The 21,491-nt window shown below is 39.8% G+C and overlaps 1 protein-coding gene across 6 annotated transcripts in view; it reads left to right on the plus strand.

The window, feature by feature from the left end:
* MYRIP (myosin VIIA and Rab interacting protein) overlaps positions 1 to 21,491 on the plus strand; it is a 348,736-nt gene that overhangs the window by 300,347 nt on the left and 26,898 nt on the right. For all 6 annotated transcript variants that reach the window (XM_084621621.1, XM_084621618.1, XM_084621622.1 and 3 more), the window contains exons 10-11: positions 3,329 to 3,984; positions 13,832 to 14,071. In XM_084621621.1, the coding sequence (XP_084477747.1) occupies positions 3,329 to 3,984; positions 13,832 to 14,071 (896 nt within the window). The remainder of the gene's footprint in view (positions 1 to 3,328; positions 3,985 to 13,831; positions 14,072 to 21,491) is intronic.

Raw genomic sequence — 21,491 nt, forward strand, 5'->3', positions numbered from 1 at the left:
CTCAACCACTCTAAGGGCTTGTCTACACTGGCACTTTACAGCGCTGCAACTTTCTCACTCAGGGGTGTGAAAAAACACCCCCTAGAGTTCAGCAAGTTTCAGCGCCGGTGTAAACAGTGCCCCAGTGCTGGGAGCCGCGCCCCTCGTGGAGGTGGGTTTTTTAGAGTGCTGGGAGACTAGCCCTAAATTAGTGGTGTTTACATCTACTTTGCAATGACTTTGTATAGATGTAAATGACTGCACAAGGGCCAGGTGGCACAGAAACAGGCTCTGAATTTTCATTTACACATGACCGGTTCCACACTGAGCTCATTTCTCTGGCCATTCTTATTTTTCCATAAATAATTCATAATGTAAGGCACCGGCGATGCCACAATTTGTGCCTCATGTCTTTTGTTACGACAGGCAAGTGCCTTTTGATTTATATCAAACAGGTTTCTAATAAACAGACTTTGACGTCATTAGCAGGAGGGTTAAAGTCAATGTTGCTTTTTGTAGGTAACTTCTCTGTATGTTGTTGCCTTCCCCCTGCTAATCAGCTAACTTACTTCACTTTTCTAATCAACTAAAATAAATTTTAACAAATTCAGCTATGCCACAGGCAGGCAGCAGCTACTCAGAACAAATGAGCATGAACTTTGTATGTGTTTTGGGACAATGGGCAGAAGCACAACTAGATTGAATTTAACTAGTTAAGCATTGAATGTTGGGGTTCCCCCGAGACACGTTCAGTCCTTGAAGAACTCGGTTCAACACCAGTCTTGTCACTCAGGTTCCTTTATTTGGCAGACATCAAAGCTGTACTGAGTTGATCAGACTCAAGCATAGGGGTGGATATAGGACATACCACACATTCAAAGTTACCCAACAGACCTCTTCCTTTATATGCATTCACACAATATATTGCATTTACTATTCATTGCATCACATGTTTTGGGATTGGCTTGGTCACTTGGTAGAAACCAATCCCTGTATAGCGCACAGTCACTGAACAACTTACTCGTTACCTCATTTTACTTTCCAGGCTTATCCATTGTTACCTTGTCCTTTGTAAATGGTTGGCTGGTGTTCCCCCTTATCTTAGGTAGTACAGACATTCTGTTCCTAGCCTACTGATCCATTTGCCTTCCTAATCCTGTCTCCCAAGAAATGAGGCCTTCCCCGTGTCCAATCACTCATGTCAAGCCAGGACTACATTCCACTGCTTTTATTTTGTCTTTTTTATATTAGCATTTGTTTTATTTGCATTATAGTTTTTATTTTCTGTTTCTTTTTTTAAGTTTATTACCCAGCAACACGCTTTTAAGGCCATAGTAGTTGTAATTATTTGAATTACTATTAACGCTAGGCTTAAAGTACAAAGCAAGGCATAGAATCTTACCTCCTATGGTTTAGCCCACTAGGGTATGATTTTACATTGTAAGCTTAGTTTGTCTTTAAAGCATATTTTTGTTATTTTAAATTTTGCTTTTATTTTAATTACATTATAAAAAATTGGTACAAAATACAAACAAAACATTTATTACCACAGGAAATATACTTGTCAAACAGAACAGAGGCTAATTAAAATAACATTCTCTGGTCCATACCAGAAGTGGTTCTTTTTAGCCACCACACAATACTTGTTATCAGCATAGACAGTTTTTACTTAACAACACCCCAGTGTCTCAACCGTACTGTGCAATTTGGAGATTGTTCCCTCAGAGTGAACCCACATACCGGCAACTCTGTCTGTAAGACGTCACACCTGCATGTGTAAGTATTCCCCGGGGCAAACAGTAGTACAAGTCTGGGGCCTTCCAGACCTTACATTGTCTTGCTACAGTATTTGAGGAGGGAAAACAAACTTCTTCCACACCATATGGCTTGCATTTGTTTCACATTTAACTTTATAGTATTGGATCTTTGTTAATTTTCTTACCCTGCACCAACTGGTGTCACCCCTTTTGTTACAAATTTTTAATTTTTCTGTGGCATAAAAGAAGGCAAATGTTCTTGGTTCATATTAAGCCAGGTCTAAACTAAATAGCCAAGCCTGTCAACAGATTTAGATCTTCAAAAATTGTTTGCAAGAGGCAGAATTACTTCCTGAGGCACTTACTCAATTTCTTTGAATTAACATAAAATTTGGGCATGAAAACAGACCAAAGAGATTTAAATAAACTAATAATTAAAAATAAAAAGCCTGACAGATCTTTTCAGTTTAATTACCATTTTGTTGGTGGAGTGTTCTGGGGTTTTTGTTTTGATTTTGTTTTTGTTCGTAGTTTTGTTTATGCTCCAGGGAAAAATTGTTCCAAAACTCAAAGCCTGGCTACTATATGTCATATTTATTCCATAAGTATGTTCTGTGTTGGGAAAATAAGAGTGCCAAATAAAATTTGTGATCTTGAGTTCCATATATTTACAGACCTAAATTGAGGGGAGAAAAATACATAAAGATACATAAAAATATTGATATTTTAAGTTTAACAGTTCATGTAAAAATAGAGCTTAAAACTTTAGAACAGTAATGCTCTGCCTGTAGTTTGTATTTCTGGCCTTCTAATGGTTAATCTGAACAGTCAGTTGTGCGTCTGAAAGAAATCTGTATGTCAGATATCATTTGATTCAGTATGCTAAGAAGAGTGTGCAAATCCACAATACTGTTTAGTTCTACAGTCATTATGAGAAATATGAATAATAAACCCATCAGATGTTCAAACTTCCCATTAAAAGAATTTCATGTCCTGTTGACAATGGAGTCTATATTTAGAAGCAATGTAATCTTCACAGTTTGAGTAGATAGTATTTCTTGCATATTTTTCTTTTCTGAATTTTAGAACGTTAGGCTTCTAACAGGCTGTATAGCCTAACCTTGGACCCTATTGTCACATATATTTTAAAAAGAGGTCCCCAGAGAATTCTTTGGTGACTTCCGATTAAAATGGGATAATCAGGAAGATCCCTGATTCAGGGTATGATAAAATCTATGTAGCATACCACATATTCATTTGTGTCTGTCGTTATCTTGTGCTGGTCCCATCATAAAGGGTAAGTCTACACAACAGAAGCTGTGCACAGACTAGCCTACTCAAGCTTGCTTGAATCCAGTTAGTGTGGGTAGCAATAGTAATAAAGACAGCCTGGTGCGTGCTTCAGCATGGGTAGACAACCCTGGCAAGGAGCCTGGGTACGTACTCCGCTCACTAGCCCATGCAGCTAGCCCACAGATACCCCAAATGGCTAGTCTCTGCTAAAATCTTTATTTGACTGTGCAAAAGTCAGCCAGTCAAACTGAAATAATAAAGTAATAATTAGGGGATTTGTTCTTGTTTTAATTTCACAGGTCCACCCCCTGTTTTACAAAGCACTGATGGGAACTGGGTGGCTTTGCAGAGCATTACATTGCCTCGCCCTCGAATGCTTGCCAAACCAAAGAGCCAAGTATTCAAAGCTTTGGAGAATGAATCTAGTGTTGTGTCTGCTTATGACGACATGGGCTCGGATAGCGAGGACGACTACGACTGGAATGTGGCCTTGAACAAGCTGCGTCGAAGGCCCAAGCAGTTGTCCGAGGATTCTTATTATACCGATTCCCAGTACAATACTGAATGGGCTTATGGCAGTGATCCATACCAGCCAGTGACCTCTCCTTCATCTGGGCTATACACCAATACAGAGACGGTATACTCTGATTCTGAAACATCTTCAGTAAATTCCTCAAGGGAGGCTAGAGAATCTAGCAAGCTTCCCTGGCTACAAAGGAGAACTCAGAGTGACAAACCCAGAGTGGAAAAAGCACATTTACATGGAGAACTGGATGTAAATTTCAATCCACAGGCTGACAGTTTAGAGTATTCAGATAGCAGTGAGACTGAGGAAGTCTATTATGATTTAGAAAAGAGGTCTAGAAGGTGGAGAAAGAGCAAAATTGTCTCCGAAGAATTACGTGAAGGAAAAAATCACACAAAAACCCACAAGAAGAATTTGAGCATAAATCAGGTAACTACATTTGCTTATATAGGAAGGATTGAGTAAGCAAAAGTGGGTGGGGAGGGTGGAGAGGGAGTGGCACACTGTCAAAAATGTCATTACCTGTTTCTGAGTCCCTGGTAGCTCAGAAGATGATCTCGAATGTCCTAAGAAGTAAAGCACAAGGTGGGGTCTTGTATGTATCTGCTACAGACGACCAAATCACACTAGCGAACAGGATGACCAGCTCCGTAAGTACCTATCTATAATCTGTAGGGAAAAAATCGATGTGGTCATGGGGGACTTCAGTTTGAGGGACATATGCTGGAGGTCTCATGCTGACAGTACTAAAACATCCTTAGAATTTCAAAATATCATAGATGACAACTTCCTGATTCAACTTGACTCAAGTGTTGCTACCATCACGGGGTAATTCTATATTAGGACCTCATCTTGACAAATAAAGAACTGATCACAGAACTAAAAATTAATGGTAGTTTAGGTACAAGTGATCATGACTTAATCCATGTATAATATGCAAACAGACTAAAGTCCAAACCAGCAATATGTATGCTTGGTGCTTTAAAAGGGCCAATTTCACAAAGCTGAAAATAGTTGAGAGTCAAATTAGCTGGGAGGAAGAATTTAATCAGAAAAATATGAATTATAATTGGTAATTGTTTAAGAACATTTTAGTAGATGCCCAAACATTCACAATTGAGGAAGAATACCATATTGGTTTAAAAACTGATCTCACTTAGAGGGGAAGCGAAGGCAGCTATAAAAAAATAAAATACAATTTAACAAATGGAAGAAAGGGGAAGTTGATAGCGATGAATATAAATAAGAAGCTAGCAATTGTAGAAAATTGACAAGACAAGCAAAGGGACACAAGGAAAAATTGTGGAGATAAGGACAATACAAAGGAGTTTTTTAAGTATATTGGAACAAAAAGAATCCTGACAATAGTATTGGTACATTACTAGATGGAAATGGTACAATTATCAGTGATAATGCAGAAAAGGCAGAAGTGTTCAATAAATGTTACTGTTCTGTATTTGGGGGAAAACAGATGATGCAGTCTCATCATATGACAACGATAACACTTTTTCCATTCCACTAATATCTCAGGAGGATGTTAAACAGTATCTACTAAAGTTACATGTCGTTAAATCAGCAGGTCTGGATAACTTGCATCCAATAGCTTTAAAAGAGCTGGCTGAGGAGCTCAGTGGACAGTTACTGTTGATTTTCAATAAGTCTTAGAACAGCAGGGAAGTTTCAGCAGACTTGAAGAAAGCTAATGTGGGGTCAATATTTAAAAAGGGTAAATGGGACAACCCAGGTAATTATAGGCCTGTGTACATGATATCAGTCCTGGGCAAAATAATGGAGTGGCTGATATGGGACTCAGTTAATAAAGAATTAATGCCAGTCAACATTAGTTTATGGAAAATATATCCTGTCAAACTAACCTGATATATTTTTATGACATAAGTTTGGTTGATAAAGATAATAGTGTTGATGTAATATACTTAAACTTCTGTAAAGCATTTGGCTTAGTACTACATAACTTTTCAATTAAAAATTAAAACAATATATAGTTAACATGGCAAACACTAAATGGATTAAAAGCTGGCTACCTGATAGGTCTCAAAATGTAATTGTAATGGGGAATCATCACTTAGTGGGTGTGTTTCTAACGGGGTCATGCAAGCAGCACTTTAAGCCGCAGCGGTGTACGACACCTGTCTGGGATCATGCTAGCTGCTTGCACACACTAGCGTGACTAGGGACAGCTGCCAGTGAGCCTGGTGTCCACCCCAGTAGGCAGGGTTTGGGGGTGGCACAGCCAGGCTGGAGAAGCTGCCAGGGCTGGGCTCTGGCTCCTGTGAGTGGCGGCCCGACATGCTGCTGCTTTTGCTGCTGTGGTTCTTGGTCCTGTCGCTGGCCATGGCCCTGCTGGCTTCAGCCCCATTATTCATGAGGGACCAGGTGGTTCCCCTGCATCCTGTCAGAGGTATTTATGAGAAATTAACTTACAGATTCCCTGGTTAGGTCATCTTCTAAAGTAGCAGGATGGTGTGACTGAACCAACGAAGTGAACCATTTCAAGGAGGTGGAATAATCACACCCTTGAGTGATATAAGTTTTGCTGACATAGGCTGAGGTGTAGACATAGCCTACGCTCAGAGTTCAGTGTCTCAAGAGGTTTACAATATTAGTTAACTACTGAAGTATGCCTTGCAGACATGTTCTGCATCTACTCTGTTCCTTTGCACGATTGACAGACATAGGCATTCTATACCGGGACATTATAGCTAAGGGTAGGATTTTGTCACGGTTATTTTTAGTAAAAGTCACGGACAGGTCACAGGCTTCTGTGAATTTTTGTTTATTGTCCGTGACTTTTACTAAAAATAATTGTGACAAAATGAGGAGTGGGGGGTCCAGCACCCACCGCTGCTGCCGCTCACAGTGGTTGGGAGCTGCGGGGTCCCCACAACGCCCAGGGCAGCTGGGAGCTGCATGGAGGCTTGGAGCTATAGGGCTGGAGGCTGGGAGCTGTGGGGGACCACCCACAGCATCTGGGAGCTAAGAGCCACAGCATCCCCCGCTGCCCACCACGTCTCGGAGCTGCAGAGGTCCCCTCCACGTCTCGGAGCTCTGGGGCTGGCAGCTGGGAGCTGTGGGGGACCCCTGCCTGTGGCATCTCAGAGCTCTTGGATCCCCACCAGCTGACAGCTCCAACCGGGTGAAGCAGCAAATGTCATGAAGGTCTCTGGAAGTCATGGATTCTGTGACCTCCGTGACATAGTCATAGCCTTAAGTATAGCCATGCCCTATTAATTTAACCTGAATTATATCACGCTGAATTTATCAAGGGTCATGGAGGATTCTCCATCATTTGAAATTTTAAAATCAAGATTGGATGTTTTTCTAAAAGATCTGCTGTAGGAATAATTTGGGGGAAGTTCTCTGGCCCCTGATAGACTAGATTATCACAGTGGCCCCTTCTGGCCTTTGACTCTATGAATGTTATCTTCTTCCGCTATTGTGTTACATGTGAGTGTGTGTGTGTTTTAAGGGCCTGTACGTAAGCGTCAATGGAATCTTTAAAGTCACTGAGCACTACTGACCGTTCTTGGAGACATTTTGCCTGCAAACACAGACAGGCAGAATACCTCCCCGGACCCTGGGCTCCACTCTTTAATAGGGTGCAACGTGTGCTTCAGATTTCTAGCCAATGCAGAAAATCATTTGTGTGGGGGGGTGGAGGGTGAGAAAACCTGGATTTGTGCTGGAAATGGCCCACCTGATGATCACTTTAGATAAGCTATTACCAGCAGGACAGTGGGGTGGGAGGAGGTATTGTTTCATATTCTCTGTGTATATATAAAGTCTGCTGCAGTTTCCACGATATGCATCTGAGGAAGTGAGCTGTAGCTCACGAAAGCTTATGCTCTAATAAATTGGTTAGTCTCTAAGGTACCACAAGTACTCCTTTTCTTTTGGCGAATACAGACTAACACGGCTGTTACTCTGAAACCTGTCCCTTCCTTGTCCCTGTACCAGTGCTGCTCACAAAGCACAAAATGTGGGATTCTAGTTGGTACTCTACACAGGAGTGCATGGCTAGGAAGGGCTTGCAGTGCCTCCCCACCCCCAACACACCAATGCTGGCAGATGCAGGATCTGGCCCCAAATCACACTGGTGTAGTAAAATTGGTTTGCAACACAAATGGGGGAGACAAAATGTAGAGGAAGTGAGTGAAGAAATGCAAAATAATTTGCATATGTTCGGCTTATTTCTGGTAAATGTGGTTCATGCTTTCAGAAAAGAGTTACTCAAATCCCTGGCACTAGAGAGCATCTGATTAAGTGTATCATGGCGAGTGTAATTATAATGAAACATTTATATGGAGGACGTTGCTGGGATTGAAAAAGTCTAGTGGAGGGCAATGAAAATTATTCAGGGGATTTGGGATATGAGTTACAGAATGAAGAAAAATGAGCCAGATTTAGTCTATATTGCTTAAAAAATGAGATTAGAGGAATTTCAGAAATCTGTAAATCCTAAAAGTGATGCACTGATACCAATGAAATGATTGAGTCTGAAGCTGAGGGGCAGTCTAACATAAACACTTCAGATGAAGTGTCGTACAAATGATTAGGATGTACAACAAACTGCAGAGAGCATAATTTGAAGGAGATAGGGGTCTACAGCTTCTAGCTTTGTTTTGAGGGTTTAAAATCTGTAATAGGTTTTCATGTGCTGGTATTATAAAGAGAAGTCTTATTGAAGCAATAGATAGTGCTCTCCTACTAAAAGTAGCTGTGTCTGGAAATCAGAAACTCAGCAGCTGATCGTATGTAGATTACAATGAGGAAATGCTACTTTTTCCTGTCCTTTCATGGTATAATAATAGATATTGATTTATTGACCATTATTATCTGCATCATGGAATAGGATTTGATTCTCAGTTCAAAAAGTCAGTTTTCTTTTCTCATTGTAAAATATCATAAGGTCAGCATCCACCTTGCTATCCCATCAGTTACACTGAAAAGAAAAATGGACCTTCTCTGTTCTTAGGAGCCACACAATTTTGAGTTTATGAAGCAGGTAATGTTGTGAGCAGAGGCATGATAGAACAACTGCAGTCATTTCATAGTTAAGGTTGCAACTGAGTTGAGTTCCCATTACAAGATTGATTCTTCTCTCCACATTGGTTCTCTAAAATCCATTTTAAAATCCTGTATCAGCTTTCAAATTAGTAAGCTACTTCTTTGACCAAGGCAGAATTTGTGTTATAAAATCAGAACTGAATTACTTGAGGAGCTTCTCTGGAAACCAGACCCTAAAAGTAGGGGTGTTCACCACAGTTCAAAAAGTCTTCTCACTTTTAATTTTTTTGCCACTTCATGGGAGGAAAAAACAAAATCAGTACCTGCTTTGCTAGTCTCTCCCAGCTGTGCACAAAGCTTATGTGCACAAATCATGAAACTTGTGCACTTGCATGCAAAAAAACAAAAGTTTGTGCATGACAAATCATCATACTTGGTATTAGAAATTAGTATGAAACAAATGATGAAATCTATGTTCTGTTGACCACATTTCCAATAGCCTAACTGCAGAGGAAGTAATATGGTATGCTCGTATCTCTACAGAGCAGACTTAAGATAATTTGGCTGTCTTGGTTGGGAAGTACAACCTTATCTCTGTGTTCTAATTATATTTTTTAACTAATAGTCTTGAAAAATTGTATGCACTCAAACCACTTATATGAATCTTCAACCTTAACTTCCCTTTATATTTTTAGGGGAATTATAATGGGGTTTAATGCCATTGGGATCCTTGTATGATTGCTTTAGATTAATTGGACTTAATTTCATTATGAAGTCACCTATGACTCTTACAAAATGGCATTATCCATTAATTAAAATCTTGTCATATAGTTCTATGCTATCTTGACAAAGCTATAAACGAAGGCAGGATACAGTGTGTGCTCTTGAATTTCAAGCCCCACTAGATGGTGCTTGTGATTCATTTAGTGGAAATATGGAACTTCTAAGGGCAAAAAAAACATTGAAAAGTAACCTGTAAACTTAACATTTTATGCAATGTCTCTGTAAAGATAATAGGACCTTGTTTTCCATGTGATCTTCCTTGCAGTGACTGATTATAGCAACACCCATTTTTTGTGGTATTTTTCTTAATTGGTTACCGTATAATGTTGTGGGTTTACCTCTGCTATTTAAAAATTGAGAGGATTGAATTTGAATGTTTTTAGTTTTGTTTTAGCACCACTGAGCTGTTCGCTTTTTTCTTTTTTGTGCGTATTTTGTTTTGATTACTGACTTGATGATGATTTTACATGCAGTTATTTGCAGAATGTCTAGCAGGAAAGGTACACTTCAGTTTCTTAAACGATGTATAGTTTAGAACTGTGGGCCAAGTCCTATTCTCAGTTACACAAGTGCAACAAAGCAAAATGTGGCCCTGAGTACTTGGCTCTGCAATAGGTATATCTGTTGCTGATACATGCCAGTGTGAATTTATACATTGACTTTAAAGATGGGACATTAGATGGTATAAAAGGAGGGTAGATTATGTGAACTGTAAACTACCACCGCATAACTCTGAAGAAAACTTTTCACACAAGAGAAAAAAGTACATTTTTGGTTTGTTAAGGTTGACAAGGCCCTCAAAGTAACCTGCCCTATAAAATACAGTTGGTTTAAAAACAAAAATAAGAAAAATGCATCATGTCGTCACAAAACTTTCGCTGTAACTGTGTTAAAAGCTCAGTGTTTCAGCCAAGAAGCCTACAAACAACACAATGACCACAGTGTACAGCATTGGACTATAATTCTCCTTGCATTGATGCAAATGTAAACACTTAGGATACTCACAAGAAAGCAGCAGGCTGGGCGGGGGACGGATGGCACAGCATAGGGTTGCCAACCCTCTAGGATTGGCCTGGAGTCTCCATGAATTAAAGATTAATCTTCAAATAAAGATTATGTGATGTGATTAAATCTCCAGGAATACGGCCAACCAAAATTGGCTACCCTACACAGCAAGCATACCTGCATCCATGGTCTCAACAAACTCAATCCCCGTTGTTGTGTCTTCATTGGAGGGAAAAAAAGGTGTCCTTAAGTGAAGTCAGCTAACAGGAGGGACACTCTAGTGAAAACAAGTTTTTTGCTTTTACACAATGTATCAGGTCACGGTAAAGACTAGGCTTCTCTGTGGTCTTTAACTTTGCCTGCTTACTTGTGTGAAAACTACAAACTACCTCGACTTTAACCTCAAGTTAGCCAGCTCAACTTACACACACCCTTTTTTCTCCCTAATGAAGACGATGCCCCTGTGGGCTAGTTGGTTAGATAGCTCTGCTAGGTCCTGATGCAGTGCACATGGGAGTCAGTAGAAAGACTCCCACTGATTTCAGTGGACTTTGGATCAGGTCCTTAGAGACCAAGTGTTTTAAGTGCTGCAGTTCTTGATTTGGAAGGCTGGTGTAGTATTTTCAGTATCAAGAGGACATGTGGTCCAGTCAACCTCAATATGGATTCTTTAAACTAATGTGTGAATCATAGCACTTGTTTGTGCAAGGCTACGATTTAGTCTCGGATATTTTTAGTAAAATTCATGGACAGGTCACGGCCAATAAACAAAAATTCACACCTGTGACCTGCCCATGACTTGTACTGTAAATACCCCTGACTAACTCTGAAGTGCTCTGGGGGGAGCTCCAGGGTGCTGCAGGTGCTGTGGGGGGTGTGCTCCAGCCGATGGTGCTGCTACTCAGGGAGTGATGCCCCAGTATGCCACCACTGCTGCTCGGGGAGGCGGCTCAGGGCTGCAGTGCTGCTGCTCTGTGGGCGGAGTCTGGGACCCAGGCGCCGCCGCTGCGGCTCCGGGGGTAGGGGCGGCGGCGGCCTGGGGCCCCGCTGCTGCTCCAAGGCAGTGCCCAGGACCAGCTGCCTGGGGCCACCCAAGCAGCAGCCAATGCAGCTGGCCCCGGTGCCACCCCAACTGCTCAGGCGGCCCTCTGGTCAGCCGCACTATCCGCTGCAGAAGTCCTGGCGGTCCCAGAAACTCACAGAATCCATGACTTCTTGTGACCTCCATGAAAGACTCGCAGCCTTAAGTATAAACACTGTTTAAGATCCTGCCCTCAGACCTGCTTTGCCATGTACCTCTGTCCTAACAGGCAATACCCTCTGAAATGTCAGTGTTGGCCTTTCTTGATTAGATTGTGGCAAATCACGTGATGGCTTTGTAATACAAAATTGTCTGGTCTCTATTACTGTACATGGAGACCACTGATGTCTCACTTCAGCTGTTAACCAGTGTTTGAAAACAGATCTGCATATCTGAAATATTAGTGCAATGATTCACCACACTACCTAGCCTGAAATTAATTATATCAGTCACTACTCCGAACTTCAAATTCAGGGATTCAGCAACAAACTCTGATAGTCGAGACAATCTGAGTCCATGCCTTCCATTGCAAATCTACTGACAGACATGCAAAATATTTCTGCACAATTTCTGTATCTGTCACCATTCCTGTTGACGTTTTCCTAAGAGGCACCATTAGAGCAAGTGCTGGGTAAGTCTTTGAAGCAGGGAGAGAAGAAGGAATTCGAATTAAAGGGTTGGAAGGAGATCAGTCTTTTAAACAAACTGAAAGTTCTATTGTAACATTGTAGAAATAGAGTGGAAACATTTCCATTTGAGACTCTGTTCTTCAGGTGCAATCCCATCTTGTTCAGAACAATTTGGAAGCTCAAGTGATGACTGGTCAAGTTATGAGAAAAATGTCAAAATTACCGTAGTTTTAAGATTTCCAAGCAGTAGATACATCAAGGGAATACTACATTTGGGAATGCAAACAAATTAGCCACACAAAACAAATCCACTATTCTGTTTCTTATGAATGGAAACTAAGAATCCAGATTGTTAATCTCCCTGGCATCCTCCAGTCCTGTCACAGTAGGAGAGCACAGAGTCAATAAGATTGCCTCACTTGTTTTGCGTAGTGTCATAATCTATATTATTTCCTTTCTTAGGGTTGCCATCAATCATCCATTTATGCCAACTGCTGTGCAATTGCTGTTTGTGGATGAGAATCTGCGTTCTTTGTATCCTCTCTCCTCAGACATTTAGATCATGACTGTGTTCTATTTCAAAGAATTCCTGACACTTAGACTATGTCTACACTTTGAGCTAGGGGTGTGATTCCCAGCTCAAGAAGACATACTTGGGCTAGCTCTGATAGAACTAGTGCACTAAAAATAGAATGTAGCCATGGCATCACAAACCATGGGAGGAGCTAGCAACTGGAGTATGTTGGACGGGTACATACTTGGGGTAGCTAGCCCATTCACCACTCAAGTATCCCATATACGTCAGTGGCTAGATTTTATTTTTAGTGCACTAGCTGGATGAGAGCTAGCACAAATGTGTCTTCTCACGCTGGGAATCACACCCCCAGCTCAAAGTGTAGATGGATCCTTAGTACTGGGGAATTGTGATCTAATATTTTTTTCTCATCCCTACTGGAAGAGATGAAAAGTTCCATTTTTTAATTATAGCTTTCATTGCTTAGAAGTGTCTCCATTTTGTAAAACATGGGCCAGACATCCTAGCAAAAGTACTTATGACTACATAAGGAGATGTCTCCTTTTTCCATTTTGTCTCCAGACTCAAGGCCTTATCCTAACAGGTGCTAAGCACCAAGACTGCCATTGTAGCTAACTGGAACTATGAGTGCTCTGCACCTTTCAGGATCAAACTCTAAGAAAAGATTGTGCATCTAAAGGTTGAACTTGTTTCCAATCATTCTTAAATAAGCAGTGTAGACCCATGGGTAAGTGCACCAGGCCAGGAGTCAGAGGACCTGGCTAGGAGACAGGACTTGAAGTCAGCCACTGAACATGTGACCTTGTGCAAGCCACTTCCCGTCTCTGTCTTAGTTTCCTCATCTGTAAAATGACTCCGATGTATGGTTTCCTTTGTGCAGTGTTTTGGTGAAAAGTGCTATATATGAGAGTATTTTATTATTTGCACAGAGGGAGCAAATTATTTATGGACCTGTTGCTTTTTTTCATGTAATATGGAAAAGAGAAGAAAAGAGAAATAATATCATCTTCCGAAAGTAAATATGCTGGTCATATTCTACAGAGAAGTAAAAATCTACCTGCCTAGAGATTTATACAGTGGTATTTGTCTGGATTTCCTGCAGAGTAAAGTGTATTTATATGTATTGTGAACTTAAATGTAGCCTTTGTCGAAACCCTGTCAATTTTCTTTTCTTTGCACTTTATTGGGATTTTTTTGCTATTTTGATTTTCATCATAGGTTTCTGAGGATGTATCGGAAGCTGATATAAGCAGTGAGGATCAACACCATAACATCAAGACAGACCTTGTTGAGGAAAAGCTTAAATCTGAGTTATTTGAACTAGCTGCTAAAATGAGTGACAAGGAAACCTCTTCTGGTGAAGAGCAGGAGTCCGTGCTTAGAACAGAATCGGAGACCCAGAAGGAAAGTTTGTCCTCAGAAGAAAATGGCAAAAACATTCAGGAGGAGTTGAAGAAGGTAAGTGAAAGGAGAAGGGGGATAATAGCTCAGAAACTAGAATCCGTAATGGGGAGGTTAGAAAGCTACCCTATTTATAGTGGAACCAGGGATAGAGTATATAACGTTCACTGGGAATGGCAAAGAGTTTAAACACAGTCACTTGATAAAAGTGAAGCCCAGTCCTGCAATCCTTGTGCAGTCAAAGCTCCCATTTCCATCAGTGAAAGTTGTGCTTATAGAAAGCCTGCAAGATCAGGCCAAATGCATTTAATTTATGTTCAGTCCAATTCTCAGTTTGTGTAAATCAGTGTAGTTCCATTCACTCTAATGAAATTACACTGATGTGCCCCAGCAGAGGATCTAACCCTTTGTTTTTACCGGAACACATATCGGCATCCATTTTTTCACCTCTGCTCATTAAGTGGTCAATGAAAATCTTTTCAGCCTTTACCTGCTCTCCTTTATGCAGTATTGTTTAATTGGCGCTGATGCCATAGGGTCTCTCGTTGCCTCTCTATCTGGGTAGGTTGTCTTTATGCTTTCCAGACCTGTTATCATGTCTATTGATTCTGTTTTCTATCTGATAATAAGATCCCATATACATCAAAATGTTATACAGAATCTGAAATGCAGTGTCCCTCCTGACAGAACGTGTTTAATCCATTGTTTGTATGAAGTGTGCCGAAATCCAGAACCTAGAAGGGTATTTACCACCTGCTTTTTTGTCTTTCTTTATTTGAATGTCTTTTCATGTGGTATTATACCCATGCACCTGAATACACCGGTGCTCTCTTTGCCTTGTAATGTACTTCCCTCTATTTTGATGAAATCCAGCTTTTCAAACTTATAAACTGGGCTCCTGTAGCCCCAGTTCCTCATGAAATGTGCATGTGGTTTAGCTGATGACCAAGATGATAGTATATGAGTGACACTTCCCGGGGTAGTGAGGTACCTCACTACTACCTGCACTTAGTGTGAGGAAGCCTTGTCTGTTCTTGCTGGGGGTCAGCTCTCGAACCCCAACAGCCATGGGCAACAAAAGCACTCCCCTGCTCTCTCTCTCTCTACTCCAGATTAGTGATAGGCACACTCCAGTCCTTGAGCCCTCTGAGCCATTCCTCTGAAGTAACCAGCCACTGATCCGCTAGACACAGAATTCACAGATCTGCTGCTCCCAAATAAGTATACATCATCTTACCAGTTTCCCTTCAGTCCCCTTTAACACACAGGACTTACGTACTTGAAAACAAGTAAAAGTTTATTTAACAAAGTACAGAGATTTGAGAAGTAGAAATAGGAAGTTAAAATATTTGAAACAAATGGTTACATGTAAAATAAAATCATAACATGTCTTCTACAGACTAGACTTACTTAATAAGATATTGTCTTGTCCAATGGAATTTAATTCACCCAATCTCTTTGCAGCGATTTCCAGCCAGGATGGCTATGACCCTCCTTTCGTAATACAAAATGCACTGACACTTTGTCTCCTCAGTGAAAGAGAGATCCCCAGTGTATACCACCAAAAAATCTGCAGTGTACACCACAAAAATCCATTGTCTTTACTGGCAAACGACACTCCTGCTCTGCTGTTTTTGTTTGTTCCTGCAGATCTTTTCTTCTGTGAATTCACAATTTCTTCATTTCGGTTCAGTAATGCAATGAGCTTGAATTGTGAGACACAGGGATACGCACTGACCAGCCAGGGAGAAAAGTGTCCCCCTGCCTGACCTGTCTTAACGTACACACTTTAAGGACATAATTCTCAGTATAGATATCTAATTCCTTAAATAGCCACCTATCCGTCCATTTTGCAATGATTATGATGATCAGTAAGATACTGGCTCTCACTAGATTACCTGCCACCCTTTGACAAACGGTTACGTGGATAGCAGACCTAGGGATCTCTGTAAACCCTATGTACTCCTTATGCCCAGCGCCAGTTGGCACCAAGTGGTCCCTGGGTTACAGTGTGTGAGCAACATATTTAAGCTACAGTACCTTACAGCAAAAGTCAAGTGATGAAAAATGCTGATAGTCTAGGATAAGTTTGTAATGCCACTCAAATGATGCAGTGTATGGCCCACACCTGAGGCTTCTGTTTCCTGTGAAATTCACCCAGCTCCATCCTACTCAGGGTCTGACCACTCAAAATGAGTGACAATTCCACATATATCTTTCATTTATTAGGAACTGTGTGTTCTGTGCTTCACAGCCCGTTACTTTATGGACCTTTTGAGAAGAAACTGAAGTTGTTTTAGAAACGTGGGCATCATATAGTGAAGAAGGGGAACTAATGATTTGTAGGCTTTTATTTTTTAATTGGCTGTAGTTAACATAGTTACATTGCAAAAAGCAATTTTGTGACAATGCGAACCTCGGAATTATTCTTTGCTGTTTGTGCTCGAGACCTTACCTCTGTAGTTTTGGGGGTGTACTTTTCTTCTGTGAATAAGTTTATAGACCTCTAAAGCCACAGGAATGCCTGGTTTTCCTTCTAACTTTAACCCTGAATAGATACTGGATTATTCATTATTATTATTTTGGCATTTTAAATTTAAAAAAAAAATTGTTTAAAAAAAACTCCAAAGAATTTTATGATTTTCTGTAATGCTATCTTATCAGGAAGAGAGAAACTTTACAAATGAACAAAAAGTGAATGTCCAGCATCCCTGGCTAAGTGTTTTTTCTGCTTTTAAAAGAAAGTAAGGTCCTCCGGAGTTAGTCATCCAAGCCTGTTGTATACGTTCTTTTGTCTGTAATAAAGAAGTCAAGACTTCCCAACACTATTCACAGTCATGGCCTCAGAGGAATTTATGGCGGAACTTGCTAAAGCCTCACTATATAGAAAAATGTTAGCTGACTTCATTCCTATTCTTGGCGAGTATTTCATAGATGTTATTTAATCTCTCTTTCAACGGGCTATCTACTCAGTAAGGTGGCTGACCAACATGTTGCAATGAAATACTGAAACTGAGAAGATACGATACAAATTCAGTGGCCTCAGTAACCCCAAGATGAAAAGTAATCTAAATTCATACAGCATATGTGATAGATAAATTGTATAACGGATACCTTAGTAGATGAAGATCCCCAATGGGAATAAACACAAAAAACAAGATTTTTAAAAATGTGAAAGAAATTTTGGTGCCTCAAATTTTAGGTATTCCAACTTGAGACACCTTAAAGGGGTCTGATTTTCAGAGGGTGAATGTTCAGCCCTGTCTGAAAATCAAGCTGTTTTTAAGGGGTCTGAAGTTGAGCCCCCAGAATAATTAGCCAGTTTTGAAAATCTGAACCTGAGATCCCAGATGTCAAAAGTGGGTGCCCCAATTTCGTATTCGGGTACTGAAAGTGGCACCTACTCTACGTGTCTAAAGCAGGTGATTGGGTGATTGATGGCTGGTTGCAGCTCCTGAATGTAGAATTGTGCACCCAATTTTAAGCATCCTTCCTTGAAAATTGGGCTGTATGTGAGATATTTAATTTATGAAAGACAAGGCAGGAGGGGGATAGCTGTATATGCTAATAACATCCTCAATATTGCCAAACCTAAACATTCAGGCGCCAAAAATTATGAGATTGGCTTAAAATCACAGGATTATTAAAAAGAATAAATGTTGGGATTCTGTTTGTTTGCTTTCTGGTTTTTGAGCCATTTGGGTTCATATTTTCAAGCTTTTTTCTGCAACCATGAGAGCTACCACCTTTTTTTAAAAAAAAAACCAGAAGTTGGGAATCTCGCATAATCCCATGATTGCATGAGCTGATGCTTTAAGAAAAACACATTGGATCAAGAGACTGGCAATATAATTGTGAGAATTGGCAACACTGAGTCTTCAAGCTACTGAAATGTTGCTGTCGGCTTCAGTGGATCTTGGTGAGTGCTCAGCACTTCAGAAACCAGGTCATTTACATTTGGATGTTTAAATATGGGTTTTAGGAGCCTAACTTTAGGACACAAGTTTGAAAATGTTGGCCTTGAACATTTTACTTGATATATGTGGTATTTCTGAAGATTTATTCTCATACACAAACATTCTTAGAGCCCATTGCATAAATTCTGTTTTAATGAGACCTGACATGCATTTCTCTTTCTAATTAGTTTGTCGGGAAATTAACCTGGATTTACTCTTTATATCTTACTTTTTTCCTTCTTTGTCTCTAAAAACTTAGGAAAATATTTCAATACCAAACAAACAAACAAAATATTGAAACCATTTTGTGGAAGTCTTCATGATATGATGCTGGGAGTAACATTTGTGATAAGATGTGAATTTTAGCTCTCTTGTTTTGCATATTCATGAGTAGTAATATTCCAGGTTTATTATATGCCCTTAACAACAATTTCCTCAGCATCACAGTAGCCCTGAGATTTGGTATGTGCTCTGCCCCACTAATCAGAAGAGCTATATTTTACAGAGGCATGTCATATATTATAAAAAACAAACTTTCTTGGCCTGGTTACAGATCATCATTATATCATTAAAACCAAAAATTTAAAAAAAAAATTAAGTCATTTAAGTCTGTCTATTTTTTGTTTACTTCTTATATTTCTTTTTGCTTAGGCCATAAAAATAGACTAACTAATTTCACTTTTGCAGCCAGTTTAATTTTCCCTGCTTGTGCTTCAATGTTTGGATTGCAGTCTAAAGCCTCAGTTGAGCAATGTGCTTAAACTCTTGAAAAAGTCCATCCCTGTTCAGGAAAGCACTTAAGCAAACGCTTATTAACTTCAAGCCTGAGCTTTGTCTTCTATCTTTTGGGCTGTGGTCATAAGTGCTTTCCTGAACAGACATGATTTCCTGAGTCGGAACCTGAAAGTCGATTTGCTTAAAAATAAATACTTCCCTAGATTGTGAGCTGCCTGGGACAGTGATTCTCTTTCTTTCCCACTCATTTGTACAGTACAAAGCACAGTGGATCTCTGTTTGGAGCCTCTGTAGAGTCTCACAATATAACTAACTATCATAAAAATTCCTTTTCCATTAAAATATTCCTTTTTAAAATTCATGGAAATCTTTCTACTTATCTTAGATTTTATACATTTACAAAGCTTACATTCTGGGGCAAGTGTGACCTGCCAGTGTCCTCTTAATTCAGATTGTATACATCAGGGATAGGTACCCACATGAAATAAAGACTATCTCTCTTATAGTGACTGATATGCAATCATGTCAATTTGCATTTTGAAAAACAGCATTACTTGATCCTCTACTATGAAGTGACCACTATGCCCATGAGATCCTACTTCCATGAACAACCAACATCATAAACAATTGTAGGAAAAATGCATTCAAATATTTTTGTAATGTGGCAAAAATCCTAGGGGACTGCACCTGGGTTATTGTCCCTGTCCATCAGCAAGGAGAGGAGAAAATTAACCAACTCTCTAGAATGGGGAGAGAAGTTGGGATGATCCCTGGCTGGATAATTTAGTCGGTCCTGCTTTGAGCAGGGAGTTCAACTAAATGACCTCCTGAGATCCCTTCCAACCCTGATATTCTATGATTCTATGATAAGCCCTGACACCCCCAAAGGCTGTGGAAAGATGTCAGTCATAGAGGGAGGAGATGACAGCTGGAGTTCATTAAGGGAAGTTGTGAAAACAAAAGTGTGGGCCATGGATGTTGCAACCAGGGGAAAACTCATTCCCAGCCTGGACTTTGTCTGAAAAGGAGCTGCTGTTTCCAGGGTCCAGCTGTGGCAAAGGACAGCCTTTATACTCATGAATGGGAGTAACCTGGTAGCTACAGTCTCTTATAAAGAAAACATTAAGATACCCCAGTAAGACTCAGGACTTATCTGCACATGAAAGTTAACCTGGAATAAGATAGGATGTGAATTTAAAGTGGATTATCTATTCCTGATTAACTCTGTGTGTGGACACTCTTATTCCAGAAAAAGAGTACCTTATTCCAAATGAGCTTAATCTTTTTACAAAAGAATTAATAGAAAACTGCACTCTAAGTGCAGATATCCATGAGCTTTATAAATATCTGAATGACAGCTGCTCTACCTAAAACTGAGGGCTTGTCTACACGGGAAAATTCACCAACATATATTCCAGAACAAGAGCATCAGCATGGGGAGTTATATCAGTATTGCAATAGCAATATAACTATATGGGTATAATTATGCCAGTAAATGTCCCTGTGTAGACAAGCCCTAAGAGATGTTTTTCTTATTAAATATTTTACACTTATGTGTGATACACACAGAATAATTCTTGCATTTCGGTACATCATGATTTATTATATTATTATTATTATATTAATAATTTAGACAATCTTATTTTATCCTAAAGCACTTCACAAATTGTATGCGTACAGCATCATCGATATGGAGCCATCTCGGGGGTGGAGAATGACAACCAACTCACGCACACCATACTGAACGACAGTGTGGGGTGAAATATTTTGGCTAAGGATGCCAGGATAAACACCTAAAAGAAGAAAAAATTCAAAAGCAAATATTGATATTGGGTTCCCCCAATTTTGAATGCCCAAACTGAGCCACCTCTTGGGTTTGACTGTTGAGGTGCTGAGCTGTTGAGGTGCTGAGCACTGACTTCATTTGGCATTGTGGTTGTCCAGCACCTTTGAGAGTTAGATCCAAGTCATGTCAAATAGGATACCCAAAATCCACGGTCACTTCTGAACATTTATTCTGAAGTAATCCCCCACAGCACATTAGGAACATGAATCTTTAGAGAGTTTCCAATACAAAAGGTTCACCTTCTTCAGAAGGAAATTTAGAAGTCCTTTTATTTAGGTACTAGCACCGGCTACACATAAGAAATGTACCGCGTAATAAAAGAAAAATAAAATAAAACTCCAGGAGACCTTGACTTACCAAAAAAATAAATAGTCTTTGCATCTTGAATTTATTTCATCAGCATCTGATAGAACTTGACAATGACATAAGAAAGTGAGATATTAACATTGTTGACACTGGACTCACACGCAGTATTTGTTGCATAGTTGATTGTTGCCAAAAGAAGCACAGAAATCTGTTTTCAGAGAGTTGTCATGTGGGTCCAAAAGCTATGAATGCAAGTTTCTTGTTTCTCAACATTACTACAGAAGTCATCTTCCTGGAGCCACTTTCTTTAGTGATGATACAAATCATCATTTCATGTTTATTTCATATTATCAAAAATGTATCATGAGAATCCAGATATTTTGTAACATAGCTGACTTTAATGAGCTATGCTATCCTGAATCTTGCAAATAAAAAGAAATAGACAGTGCTGTATTTCATATATTTTAGTTACATGTAAAATATAATGGTTTATTGTATTTTATATTCCTTTGCATCTTATCCCTTACCTTAATTCCATAGTTCTCTACAAGCAAGTTGTCTTAACCTGTTTAGGAATTAACATATATTTTCTGCCTTTCTATTTAATTGCTGACCAACTACCTAGGAAAAACAA

Source organism: Lepidochelys olivacea, assembly GCF_965140295.1.
Source record: "Lepidochelys olivacea isolate rLepOli2 genome assembly, chromosome: 2".
NCBI classification, from domain to species: Eukaryota; Metazoa; Chordata; order Testudines; family Cheloniidae; genus Lepidochelys; species Lepidochelys olivacea.